Here is a 13379-nt window from a genome sequence, read left to right as displayed (position 1 = left end):
CATCAATTGTGTAAAGCGCATTTGTACATCGTTTCTCAAAACATTTTCTCTCCATTTAAACCCCCGACATTAGGTCCTCATTTTTCCCCTCAAATATTTTGAGAATGATGAGGGCAACAAATGTACAAATGTGCTTGTCACAATTGATGTATGTATGGATTGTGATAAGAGTTGTATGAGCCCCGAATAAAATGATTTTTTTAAAAAGAACTAGAGGAGAGTTGTATGTTTCATCATTGCTACGCTGCACCCTGACTGGCTCATCTCCTCCCCGTGACCCTTCTGTAAGGGGATGTCCAATTGCCCACAGATGGGCTTTGGATCCCCACTCTGCACTCCCCCTCATGCACAATGATATGATTTTTTTCCCCCTTGATACCTGCTACCTGACCCCTTCGACACCTCGTGATCCCAGGCTGGGGTGTCCCACATGCCTGTTTTATCGTCCTCTGGGTGTGTATCCTTCAGGATTACTGGTAGTCCATGTATTCCCTTCATGAAGGTTCTTAGCCTTGTCCCATTGTTTTCACTGATGATCCTGATAGTTTTGGGTTTTACCTCCAGGTCTGTGATCCACCTTGAATTTGTCCTTGTGTATGGGGTGAGGTAAAGGAGTGTTGGGGAAATTTTTATAAGCCTGTACTCACATGAGACCGAATTTCTAATACATTTGTAAATACTGCAACCCCCTGCTAGGGTGGATAGGTATTAAGAGATGACTGTCTCTCCTATTGCTGTTGTCCAGTTTGAGTCATAGTGACCCCAAAGGATAGGGTAAAACTAACTGTCCCTTTGGGTTTCAGAGATTGTAACTCTTGACAGGAGTAGAAAGTTTCGTCTTTCTCCCTTGATAGGTGGCTGTAGGAAAGCTAAAGTTGACCCTTCAACTTAATGTTTCATAGATTCTGATCTTTTGGTTTCTACCCGTAAAGAGAATTTACAGAAAGATCTAGACTCTGAGTCAGAAAACCCAAATTCTTACTTGCTCATTCTCAGCCGCAGGGCCTTGGGTACTTCATCTGCTCTGTTTCTTAGGAATCCGAGCTCATGCTCTGGCTTACACTGCCGCAGATGTGGTGGTGGGAAAAGCTTTCACACCCTGCCTATACTTAACATTGTTTCTTCATTCCAATCCCGTCTCAGGTTGTCTTACTTCTGAATGAGCTTCTTTCCCACTGACCTGCCTCCCCCCAGCTTTCTTATTTAGAATCTTTTTTTTTCCTTTTTCTTCTAACAGGCTTCTTTGGTCCATCGATTATACAAACCACAGACCCACTGCTGTCGGGTTGACACCAACTCATAGCAACCCTACTGCCCCATGGAGCTTGTAAGGCAGGCTGCGGTATCTTTCTCCGAGGAGGGCCTGGTGGGTGTGAACTGTCTACTTCCTGCTTCACAGCCAAGTGATAACCACGATGTCATCAGGACTCCTCTATCCTATCAAAAACCAACCCAACCCACTGCCCTGGAGTTGACTCGACTCACAGCCACCCTATGGGGCAAAGCGGAACTGCCCCAGTGGTCTCTGAGACTGTCAGTCTTTAGATGAGCAGACAGCCCATCTTTCCCTCGTGGTGGGTGCCAACTGCTCGTGGTTAGCAGCTCGTGGTTAGCAGCCCGACACTTAATCCACAACAGCAGAGCTCTGTTGATAGCACTTTCGAATTCTGTTCTGTACTTCCGTGGTTACACGTTGTCTTTTTCCATTGACTGCAAGCTCTATGAAGGCAAGAATTACCCATCTAATGTGTACCCATGTTGCTCAGAGGCTCCCCATCCCTTGGTCTACAATGTTGGCTGAAACGAATTATTTTCCAGGCTATCCGGAGGGAATATTTTAGATGATGGGAGTCATGCCAGAGATGAACAGTTTACCAGAACTCTTGAGTGGCTGACCTTTTAAATCATTCAGCTGTAGATCTGGCTCATCATGATCACTGAATTAGATCTTTGCAAGACAAATCCGTTATGCCTGTTTCACGCCTGTTTCCATAGGTTTTGTTTACTTCCAGGAATGTTTGTGAAGCCAGTCGGAGGAAGGCGAGGTTATGGCAACAGCCCTGGGTTTGACATTTGTTCTATTTCTCATGTGAAAGCATGTAGAGACTTATCTATAGCCAATTGCTGAATGTGGAGAATAAAAACCGAACTCCTTGTCGTAGTCCACTGGTCCATATTTTAGCTTGTTTGCTTTGAAAATTTTGCAAGGTAGAGAAATAGATGCTTCAGGCTCTGATTTCAGCTCCTGCTGTGCTATGCAAATGTTCCCTACATGCCTGAGTGACCTTTTGAGAAAGAGCCTTTGTGATCTTCCATAGCCCGGGCCTGTTCTGGGAATTCTGTGCCAGATTCCTCTCAAAGTGGGAAAACTAGAGCTGCTCAAAGCCCGAGTTGAAAAAGCAAATGCTTTTCCTGGACAGATACTGAGAAAGCCATGCTGCCGTGCTGCCTCTTGCTAGAGCTTTTGAAATTTACCCTGCAGTTTGCTTTGCACATTGATTGGGGAGCTGAAGTGTGTGAGAAAGGAACTGACTAAAGCAATTCAGTAGCTGGGAAATTGTTTAAGTGCTTTTGAGTTGTCAATAAAAATAAATTCAAACGGGCACCATTAGGATCTGGGCGTTTATCAGTGTCTGAGGCAGGTGCTGCGCTCGCTCCGTAAAATGCCAGCTGAGGGACTCTCAACCAGATTTACAAAGTTCTTTTAGCCCTAAATTGTGCTCTGATGATTTGGCACTGAAAGTGTGTTTTGATGATTGTACAAAGTGAGATGCATTGTTATCTGAAAGTATGTTTGTTTTCCATGTGGTTGGATTACTGTGCAAAGGTGAAACACATTATTTAAAAGTATGTGTGCTTTTTCTATGGTATCAAATGCCCTATTTTGATGTATTCTTCTTGGAGAGTGAGTGATGCCTCCGGAGATGAATTATTTTTAATGTCTTTACTTAGACGCCTAAGCTTGGAGGGCTGAAATGCTTGGAGGGCTGAAATGCTAATGGAAACTTTCTCTTACATGATCTTTTTGAAAAAGATCAGGATAGGGTTGTACAAATGATCATATTCTACGGAAATCCTAAAAACGGTATATTGAGAGAAGATAGGTAGGATTTGAACAGCTAGCTTATTTCCTAGGTGCTTCATTCTCTTCTAAGGAGCATTGGTGGGGTTGAGACCCATGAAGCCATCTGCTCACATGAGATTTGCAGTCTCAGAAACCCACAGGGGCAGCTCTGTAAGGCTGCTGGGAATCGGAGTAGACTCAGTGGTAGTGGTTTAGTTCCCTCCACCTCTAGCCACAGGATAGTTCTTGGTCTTTGTAAAGACTGCCAATCTGTAGGTAGATAGGAGGTCCTTCCCCAAATTGAATCTCTGCTAGTGTAGATTTTAGTTGAGCAAAGAGAAGGGTATTGTTTCGGCATTTAGCTTGCTCTCTTGGATGGGATAAAATCTTTCTGCTTTTATTTTCATCATTATATCCGTGATCACGTGTCTATTTTTCTCCTCCCGAAGCTCCCTTGGAACCTGGGCTTCCAGAGACGCACTGCTGGAGCAGATGGATAATGGAGACTGGGGCTATATGGTGAGTCCCTGGAGCAGATGTGCTTTGAAGGCTTTGTGCATCTTCTTTCTCTTTACCTGTCTTAGGGGTAAATAATTGAAATGAAAATGATACATTTGAATAATCTCACTTGTTTCATTTTTTTTTTGTTAACTGGCATTTTAGTGGTTGTTTTGAGATCAGTACAGAGACATTATGAACAAGTTGTACACAATTCTTTTTTTTTTCTTCCACAATTCTTAAATGCATGTACCAAAATCCTAAAATGGCATATCGATACAATGTGTTTCTAAATTCCAATGACTTTCCAGCTTTAATTTGGAGGCAAAGTTTTAAAAAGAGGTTGATTATTAAGTACCATTGTCTTCAAATGTTGATAAGCTGTTACATCTCAAGTCCCACTTATTCACAGTTTAATATCAGGCACACTATACACTCAAATGTTCCAGTCCTTCACAGCACATGACAAAGTGACGGGGAAGCTGGACGGCCACGACCATAGGGGTTACCGAAGGCACACAGTTCCGACAGGAACGCCAGGATGGCAGGATGGTTTTCAGACACAATTCTATTTAAAAAGGAAAACATGGAAACAAACTTTTAAATGTTCAAGTCGTCCACATGCACATGACAGTGATTCCAACTTACCATTAAGTATGTTTTGTACTAGGGCTACAAAAACTCTCCCCCATCCCATGTAATGTTAGGTTCACTCCCAAGACAGCCAGTTCTTCCCACAATTCAACATCTCACTATATTCTGGTCGTACCAAAAAATAAACAACCAGTAAATGATTTCACGTCTTAAAAAATAAGCATTTACACTTTTAAAGAATGGAACGAAGTTGGATATCCTCCGCCTTAGAAATGTTTTAGAGCTACGATACTTGTGCTTACAAAATAGTTAAGTAAAAAATATTCCTCTAGATTGTACAAAAGGGAGCTAGATAACAGGGCCCGCTGATGAGACATGGTATACACATTAACCAGACTTGGCTTCTTTTCTGCTTCTTCATCAGAGGCTGGACTCTCCTCGTATTCCATTTCTCCATTTTCGGCAGGTAAATCTTTATTTGGATATTTACCCTGGTTAGCTACTTCAGCCTGTTTTCCCTCTGCTTCCCTTTCTCTTTTGGCTTGTCTTTTTCTTGTCCGAAGAGTTCTCCTTTCCTGCTTTCCTTTTGGCTTCGTCTCGACGTTTGCAAGCACGGGCTTCAGCTTCACGACAATCTCGCTCATCTCCTCTTGGGCCCCTCCTTCACCGCCCCTTTAGCTGAGCAGACCCCAGGGTACCCCCAGGTCCGGAATAGGTGAGGAGGGCAGTCAGTGGACCATGGCGCCCCGCCCTCGGCTGTATGTTGCCCCCACCCCTTCCCACCGTTTCTTGAGGCTCTGGACCTGTTTAATTTCTTTTGATGCATTCTTGGGGTGCCTTTCTGGGGGTGTATTTATTTAAACGTCATATAAATTCACCAGATAGTTTTTTTATAATAACCCTTTATTTGAGAGAGGAGAGTTTTGGGTCTTTAAAGTGTATTGTTTCTAAAACCTTCTATCATGGCACAGGGACTACTGAAAGGGCCTTGCAGGTGTGGGGATGGAGGTGATCTGCTTGAGAAGCTGCCTCTTGTCCCACTTGTACTCTGCTGTATGTTTTCTGTCCTTTTGGAAAGAAATCTTTTCTCTGCCTAGAGCACCTGAGGTCGGTCTGTCTGAATGGTTGTCCTTAAATGTGACTGTTAAAGAGCAAAAGCAAGTGGCGTCTACAGACGACTCAACGTTAAATGCCATGTGCTCACGCCCCATCACTTTCTGCAGTGTTAAAGCTGCTGTTAGCCTTCAGCATCTGGTGGTTTTGTAGCTAGATTATATCGACTAAACTGTACATTTTAACTTAGTGTTCAAAACCAGTGTTTCCATCCTGACAAACCCCCGCCACCCCCTTTATTGTAGTTGTAGTAAGTAAACAGAGAACAAAAGCGCTTGGCATTTTAACGTCGTCACCTGTGCAGGTCCAGGACGTTAAGTGTGCTCACCGTGTTCAACCATCACCGTTCACCATTCCTGAATTTTCCCATCAAGCCTGGAAATTTTTTATTTTAAAATGAATTTCATACTTTCCCTCCCTTTTTTTTTTGAGAGAAAAAGAAAATTATGTTGAAAGTAGCCATATTTCCATCACTTTTCTTCTATCTTAAGTTGAACAAAGTCTTTTTCCTTAAATCAGAGAAAACTTACCTGAGCATATTTCTGTTTGGCTTTTCCCTTCCCACAGTAACATGCTCTGACTTGAGAATTCTGTCTGTCTTGGGCCTGAAATGAAATGGCTCCGGAAATACCTAGCTCAGATACTTGATTAAGACTTTAAAGAATTGGATTTATGCTACCCCCCTCGATATTGAAAGCGAGTATCAATTCCCTTTTTCTGGGTGGGTTTATCACTGAAGTGAAGCGATTTCATCACGAGCATCATAGGATAACTAAATACCGTACTGCTGGGAGTAATGTTTTGCTTTGCTCGTTACTATTAATTTTCTTAATTTGTCAGGATTGAAAACCAAATTTCAGATGACTGATCATTTCCTAACCCTGTTTCAGATGACTGACCCAGTCACCTTAAATGTAGGTGGACACTTGTATACAACGTCTCTCACTACGTTGACCCGCTACCCAGATTCCATGCTCGGCGCTATGTTTGGGGGGGACTTCCCCACTGCTAGAGACCCGCAAGGCAATTACTTCATCGATCGAGATGGACCTCTTTTCCGATATGTCCTCAACTTCTTACGAACTTCAGAGCTGACCTTACCCCTGGACTTTAAGGAATTTGACCTGCTTCGGAAAGAAGCCGATTTTTATCAGATTGAGCCCCTAATTCAGTGTCTCAATGACCCTAAACCTTTGTATCCCATGGATACTTTCGAAGAAGTTGTGGAGTTATCTAGTACTCGGAAGCTTTCGAAATATTCCAACCCAGTGGCTGTCATCATAACCCAGTTAACCATCACCACGAAGGTTCACTCCTTACTAGAAGGCATCTCCAACTACTTCACCAAGTGGAATAAGCACATGATGGACACCAGAGACTGCCAGGTTTCCTTTACTTTTGGACCGTGTGATTACCACCAGGAAGTCTCTCTGCGGGTGCACCTGATGGAGTACATTACAAAGCAGGGCTTCACGATCCGCAACACCCGAGTGCACCACATGAGTGAGCGGGCCAATGAGAACACAGTGGAACACAACTGGACTTTCTGCAGGCTGGCCCGAAAGACGGACGACTGAGCACCGCCTGGGGACCAGGGCCAGGAGGCGCGCTTTCGAGCAGGTGGAAGAGATGGCTTTAAAAAAAAAAATGACAGTGTGGGACTTTTTTTTTTTTTTTTTAATATTTGTATTTATTTGAAGGCATGGAGGGCCAGGAAGGCATTAGCAGACTCCCCCACGTTCTGTTTCCTCTCCTCCTGAGTATGCATGTGCCGGTTCCGTCTCCAGATACCTTTTTTATAAAAAGAAGGCTGAAATCATTATGGTATGTAATCTACCCTGTAACAGAGCTTTGTTTTTATTAGAGTGCTACAATGATTTCTGCTTAAATGGCCCCTAACTTAACTAGACGGTTTCAAAACAAAACAGACAAAAATAATGCAGCAATGAAAGGATAAGCAAAAGGATTCCTGACGCCTTTGAGAAAAAAAATCAGATCATCATGTAGGGTGACTTAGTTTCCTGACCAATGAGCAGTCTGGTCATCTGAAGGGCAGCAGTCCCAATCGTCCGAAGTCCTTGTCAAGTACTACGCTTCGCAGTTAGGACAACTGTTTCTTTCTATGCATATAAATCAAGCAACCAAATATCTGTAGCCATGGAGATGTCTGAATAGAAATATTTATATTGGATTCTGAATACAAAATGTCCCTGTGGTAGAAATCTTACTTTTTAAGCCTGGTGCAGTATATATTTCTCAAGTGTACGGTCAACCAGGAAAAAGCTAATAAAAAGTGAACTATGAAAATTAGGTTTGTATTGATTGATTATTATTATTTAACTGGGGGGAGGGTGATTATCCTCATCTAAAATAAGCATTTTTTTATGCTCCAGTGCATGCATACTGTCTGTAGCACATTTGTGTTTGATTGAGAGGTCTCAGTGGAACCTGGGAAACTTAAGTTGATCAGAACGCTACAGTGTCATGCTAGCAGAAAGGCTGGAATTATTCGTTATCAAAAAGAGTGCCTATTTAAATAGTGAACATGTGGTTGGACAATTTTTTTTTTTCCAATCAGGACGTAAGTTGAGTATTCTAGATTTTTCTTCAATAAACCACCAGCTGTCTGCTCTGAATATGACCTTGATTCTCCTTTGGGCTAAACATGGAACCAAATGGACTTGTTAGCCACTTGAATATATTGGGGTGGGGGTGGTCTCACAAAGGTTTTGTTTTTCTTTTTCAAAGTTAAGCTTATTTCTGATCAGAAGAAAGAACATAATGAACGAAGGTTCTGGACCGGTTTGAACCATGTAGGTGCTCTTATTTATTTCACCAGTCTTATTTTACATAACCCATTCTGTTTCCCGGAAATTACTCAACGGGAGGATTATGCCAACTGTACTGAACCTTCCTAGAACCTTGCTAGAACACCGTTTAAAAGGAAGTCGTGCCATATGCTTGCCTGGTTTCCTAAGGAACACGGGGAGCTCCGAGGCAGTCTCTGCCTGGGTCTGAGAGGCTCTTTCTGGAAGAGTGCTGTCTGTCTTACAGACAATCACAAAATCCTACAAAGTGGGTGGCTTTACAGAGCTGAAAGGAAGTTTTCCACAGTTTGGAGGTTAGAAGTCCAAATTCAGCATGTGAGAGGGCTACGCTCTGTTCAGGGGAGAGCCTGCTCGTCTTCCCAGTCTCTGGTAGCCCCGAGCATTTCTCATGGTCCTGGGCTCCCAGACCCGCTCCTGTCTTGCCCTTTTCCCAGAAACGCCTCCCAGCAGGGCCACCACTCCAGTCTGACCTTTCATTGAGCTGCTGACACTCCTAAGTGCAGAGGTTAGAATTCAATATATTTTATTGAGTGGATCCAAGTCCACTTTGTTCACTGGCTCTCTGAAAAGTTATTTTTGAGGTTTGTCACATAACCAGTATCCAGGAACCTGTAGTTATCCCATGCTCATCATCCTGCAGTTAAAATCCCTTATTGACAGGTGGCAGGGGTTTTAGTAAATCCATAAACGCTAATACGAGGTTATCCTTTTAAAAAGGTGTCTCTTGCAAATTAGTTGATGGTTACCCAAAAAGGCCAATCAGTTGCTGAGCTAGCGGAGAGGAAATCAAAGTACAATGACGGGGGTTAAAAACAGGTATGGAGAGGGAATCATGTTAGTTCCAAATTTAAAACCTTAAACACTTTGGAGATCTTTTCCTAGCCCAGTTTAATGGTCACTTGAAATGAAAGTGATACGTGGAAAACGTCTGCTTGATCATATGGACAACCTGAGATACTTCTGTCCATTTTGGAATTTTCAATAACTTTCACTGTGGGAGAGTTGAGTTTTAAAAATTCTTATTAGCTGCATGCGTAAGACCCTACATCTTATTTAGATTCAGTAGCGGAACTTTGGAGGGAAGGAGTGTGTGCGCACAGTGCGTGTGTGGGCTTTGAAGGCCTAGAATCTGTGTGTGCTACAGACCCAGACATAGGCTCACGAGAGAGACTGTTGACTTCTGCTAGATTAAAAGCAAACCCTGGCAGGTACTTCAGATGGATAATGCACTGTTTTTATCAGGAAGCTGCACAATGCCCTGTGCCCATGGGCCAGTTTCAATAACAACTCTCTCCCTGTACATGTACACACACTCACACACCCCATTGGATTGTTTCAAGTAAATGACAGGATCATTTCATCGTTTAATAACTTCAGATGTGTCCCCAAAAAGGAAGGCCACTCTTTTAAAATGTACATAAACAGTCTAATTTAAAGTACCATTTTATGTCTGTTGCCACAGTAGCATTATCACAGAGGGGGGGGTGGCTGTTGTACCTCTCAAGTACGGTTGGCTATGCCTCATAGCTTGGCTCCCCTGCTTTGTAACAGTGGTCGTAAGTGTTTCTCGTAGGCAGGGTTCCCCTGTTGGTGGAAAGAAGTGAGTTACTGAGACAAAATTCCTGTGAGGATTAATAACTTTTACTTTTAAAGCAAGCCTTTAGCTACTAAAAAGTGCTGTTACGTAAGCGCCTTAATTTTAAAAATTATTTTTAAAATCCCTTGTGTGTGAACATATGGAGACACGTTTTCTCCAAAGGACAGCCTCCTTTTCTCATGCAGATTTTCCATGGTGGATGCAGGTGCTGATTAAAACAAGAAAACAGCAAAGGACAAGAAACAAGTCTGTCGCTTGCTTTTGCCCTATGGGGCCATTCTACGCTCTCCTCTAGGGTCCCTATGAGTGAGAGTTTGATTCAACGGCAGTGAGTTTGAGAATTTAATAGGAGAAAAAGGACCCTTTGAGGTCCTTTGAGATTCAACACTACTCATAAAACCAGGGATCCCCAAAGTACAATCAGGTGTCCAAGTAAGTTACCCCATTCTTCTACTGTTTTCCCCATGGTTCTGGTTTTATTTTTCATAGTAACTACTAGTTTAATCTCTTGCCCATCTAATCTACTAAAACTGTAAACTACTTGAAATTGGGATTAATGTCTCTTGTTCTCCATTGTATCCTGAATACCTAGATGGGTTTCTGGCACAAAGCTTGAGCTTGATAAATATTTGTTGAATGAGTCCTTGAATCAATCAGGCAAACAGCATATGTGTTTAGCACATCTAGCTATTAGTTGAACAAATTGAATTATTGGTGGGGGGTTGGGGGGAGGGCGGGGCAAGGCTCTCATTTGGTTTCTCTACTTCTTTTATCACTAGGGATTCCCTTCCATGTGAGCTTGTGTGGAGGGGAAAGAGCCACTTGGGGTTCACTCTGAAGAGTATCTTGAAATAGCTTCCTGTTCAAGAAGAAAGCCCCAAAGCCGAGTGCCCTCCTAGCTGTTGGTTGAAGGAGACAGCATCATCCTGCCTGGAGCTAAAGCGCCACCCTCCACCTGCCCCTCACAAAGGCGGGTCCTCTCTTATTCTAAGACATCTAATTTAGCACAGCACCTCCCTTGTTGCAGACAGTACCTGTGAACTATATCCCCAATTACAGCTTTGTGTCTACAAGGCAGGTTTCAATATAGCTGCTGTTTTAATTTATTTCAAATACCTCTATAGAGTGCCTTTTTCTACTCGTGCAAATGAGGAAAAATGGCTCTGAATGCAGCGTCAACATTCTTTACAGCAGGTTAGAAAACCATATTTGAAGAGTGCTGTGCTGGTGGTCTCGGGAGTGGCCGGGGTGCGGTGAAAGGTCATGTGGTTCTATATTAACAAGAACCAAGTATCAATTTTAACAAACCATTCTCCAAGGTCATTTATAATCTTGGGTTGTTAAAATGCTGTGTAGGAAAGCCACCTGTCATCTTTTTTAGCAAGGAAATGGAAGGGAAGGGAGCCCTGGTGTCACAGTGCTTAAAACATTCAGCTGTTAGCCGAAAGGTTGGTGATTTGAACCCACCAGTGGGCAAGTCCTTAAATCACAATGGGGCAGCTCTGCTCTGTCACATGGGGTTGCCATGAACCCCAGCTAAATTGGCAGCAACATGTGGTGCACTAGGCCGGTGAGCATCTGCAGTATTTTCTATGCAGCAGGTTCCTCTTCTCTGTGTAGGTCATGACATCACGTCTACATAGCCCCTAACGTGGAGTGTCTGCTCCCCTGAGGCTCATGGAATGAGGAGCGGGGATCCCTTTTCACCAGGCAAGTGGAAGGAAAGAGAGGAAAGTGGGGTGAGCGCACTGATGGTTTACCAAGCCTATTGATAGCGTTCGGAGGCCGGCTGCTAACTATAAGGCCAGCAGCAGCTGCTCTGAAGGAGAAAGACTAGACAATTTACCCTCATAAAGAGTCACGGGGGCAGCCCTTCTCTGCCCGATAGGGCCAGTATGAGTCGGAATTGACTCCTTGCCAGTGAGTTGGAGTTTGGGTTGACCCTGCCCCTCATTTACCAACATCTGCTCTCAAATAAACCCCCAGCCCTGGAGTCGATTTGAGTTCGAGCGGCTCTATAGGTTTCCCAAGCTTGTGAATCTTTTAGGTGAGCACATCTGGCTGCCCTGCCCCCACCCCCTTCCCCCTTTCCAGAGAGTGGCTGGTGGGTTCACACAGACCTTGTGGTTAGTAGCCGCTGGCGCAACCAACGACACCACTAGGGCTCTCATATAAAACCCAAACCAAACTCCTGTCCATCAAGTCGAATGTGATTCAGCAACCCTATAGGACAGGGTAGAACTGCCCCTGTGAGATTCCAAGACTAACTTTATTGGAAAAGCTTGCCTCAGTTTTCTCATACAGTAGAGATTCAATTCTATGAACGCAAAGGTTTAGAATGAAGCAAAACAACTCCCAAACCCTCATGTTCTTTAGCGAGCATGTGCAATCAGAAGATCTAGAATGCTGCCCTGTGTGGCCAGCAAGACAGGTTTGAGTTGTCCGTTTCAGCCTTGCCAGACAGTGTCTGAGCAGGGTGTGTGTGTTGAACACGTGGGGCACCCAGTTATCCATAGGCCCTGGGGGGGGGTGACTAACAGGAGTGGGAAGACCTACTGTATCTTCATGCCAGGATTCAAATATTCGAAAGTGGGAAGATCTCATGATGACAAAAATAATGCAGCAAGAAGGTTTTGATTGGCAGAGCAGTCGGTGGGTCCTGCCTTCTTTATGTAAATCGTTGAGTGAACAGGCTGCCTTCTGAGGGATTAGGACTGACTGCATGCACGGATTGCCTTCTGTCCTGTGGGGCGATCACCCTGGGAGCCAATGGCTGTGCTGTCACTTGGTGTGCATGTTAAGTGAAGCCGTACGTATGACAGGACATGAATTGTTACAAGCGAGTCTAACACCATGCTAAGTGTGAATGAAAGCTCTAGAGTCGCCAGTTTGACGAGATGTTGCCACACCTTTGCTGAGATGTGACTGACGAGGTTAAAAGAAGTTTCCCCCTCTGATGAACACAGTTGCACTGCAGAGTTTAACCCATTGCATACCTGTGGGCTGGCTTTGTTTTCATCAGCTAGATCAAATCCACTACTGCATGTTCCACCTTCCATCGCGGGTCTCTTTCTTCACCCTAGCTCCGGTATTCGTTGCCCTTTGTCTCTGCCCTGTGATGCTCACTGCAGAGTGCCTGGGACTCTGGCCCCAAATGGTTAGGATTTTACAAGTTCTCCTCCCCCACCTTCTCTCTCTCAAGGACTTGGGATTCTGGTATTCTCTCCTGGGACACCTTTCAAGTAGCCCTTGCGTTCTCAGCTACATGGCTTTCCTGGGCCACTGAGAGCTGCCAGCCTCCGTCTATGTTACCGGTATTGTGCTCCCTGGGGTGAAGGGGAGGGTCTGAAGAGAGACACCCCCACCCGCAGGCTCCTATCACCGAATACCCACTTTTATCAATACAAAATAGAATGGTTAAATCACCAACGTGACTGATTAGCTCCAAATTTTGTTACTTAAAAGGCAATTTGTGTGTGCCCTAGGGTGTGCCAAACTTGACGCTGCCTCCCTGGTCCCTGCACCAGGTTCCAAGCCCTGCGTTTGGCTGATTACAGTTGCGGCCAGCACTCCCGCCAAGCCACACCCCCGCTGCTGGGTTCCTTGATGCATTCTCTAAAAATATTTTAAACAGACTCACTCTGCCAAGTGGTTTCCAACCTAGTAGAAATTATTAAAATGGGGA

General features: G+C 44.1%; 3 protein-coding genes across 6 annotated transcripts in view; 2 read left to right on the top strand and 1 right to left on the bottom strand.

The window, feature by feature from the left end:
• PXK (PX domain containing serine/threonine kinase like) overlaps positions 1-6206 on the top strand; it is a 175061-nt gene extending 168855 nt beyond the window's left edge. For 2 of the 3 annotated variants that reach the window (XM_045290012.1, XM_045290010.1), the window contains exons 18-20: positions 3514-3583; positions 4581-4622; positions 6160-6206. In XM_045290012.1, the coding sequence (XP_045145947.1) occupies positions 3514-3583; position 4581 (71 nt within the window). In that variant the 3' untranslated portion in view covers positions 4582-4622; positions 6160-6206. The remainder of the gene's footprint in view (positions 1-3513; positions 3584-4580; positions 4623-6159) is intronic. The other variant, XM_045290011.1, reaches the window with a different exon arrangement.
• KCTD6 (potassium channel tetramerization domain containing 6) lies at positions 3554-7579 on the top strand. Its single transcript, XM_004702406.2, has 2 exons — positions 3554-3583; positions 6160-7579. The coding sequence occupies exons 1-2, from the start codon at positions 3557-3559 to the stop codon at positions 6844-6846; spliced, it is 714 nt and encodes a 237-aa protein (XP_004702463.1). The 5' UTR covers positions 3554-3556; the 3' UTR covers positions 6847-7579.
• The window catches only part of ACOX2 (acyl-CoA oxidase 2), a 31251-nt gene continuing 24824 nt past the window's right edge, over positions 6953-13379 (bottom strand). For both annotated transcript variants that reach the window (XM_045290008.1, XM_045290009.1), the window contains 2 exons: positions 9595-9681; positions 6953-7060 (listed from right to left, as the gene is read on the bottom strand). In XM_045290008.1, the coding sequence (XP_045145943.1) occupies positions 9619-9681 (63 nt within the window). In that variant the 3' untranslated portion in view covers positions 6953-7060; positions 9595-9618. The remainder of the gene's footprint in view (positions 7061-9594; positions 9682-13379) is intronic.

This window comes from Echinops telfairi, unplaced genomic scaffold (assembly GCF_000313985.2).
Source record: "Echinops telfairi isolate 266 unplaced genomic scaffold, ASM31398v2 ScPeMD7_31;HRSCAF=116, whole genome shotgun sequence".
In the NCBI taxonomy this organism is placed as follows: domain Eukaryota; kingdom Metazoa; phylum Chordata; class Mammalia; order Afrosoricida; family Tenrecidae; genus Echinops; species Echinops telfairi.
Note: the sequence above shows the minus strand (reverse complement) of the source record. Positions and strands in the feature narration are given on the sequence as shown.

Coding starts and splice junctions, on each gene's coding strand:
- KCTD6 (XM_004702406.2), top strand. CDS start 3,557: ATGGATAATGGAGACTGGGGCTATATG. Junction 3,584..6,159: donor ATGGAGACTGGGGCTATATG/GTGAGTCCCTGG, acceptor ACCCTGTTTCAG/ATGACTGACCCAGTCACCTT.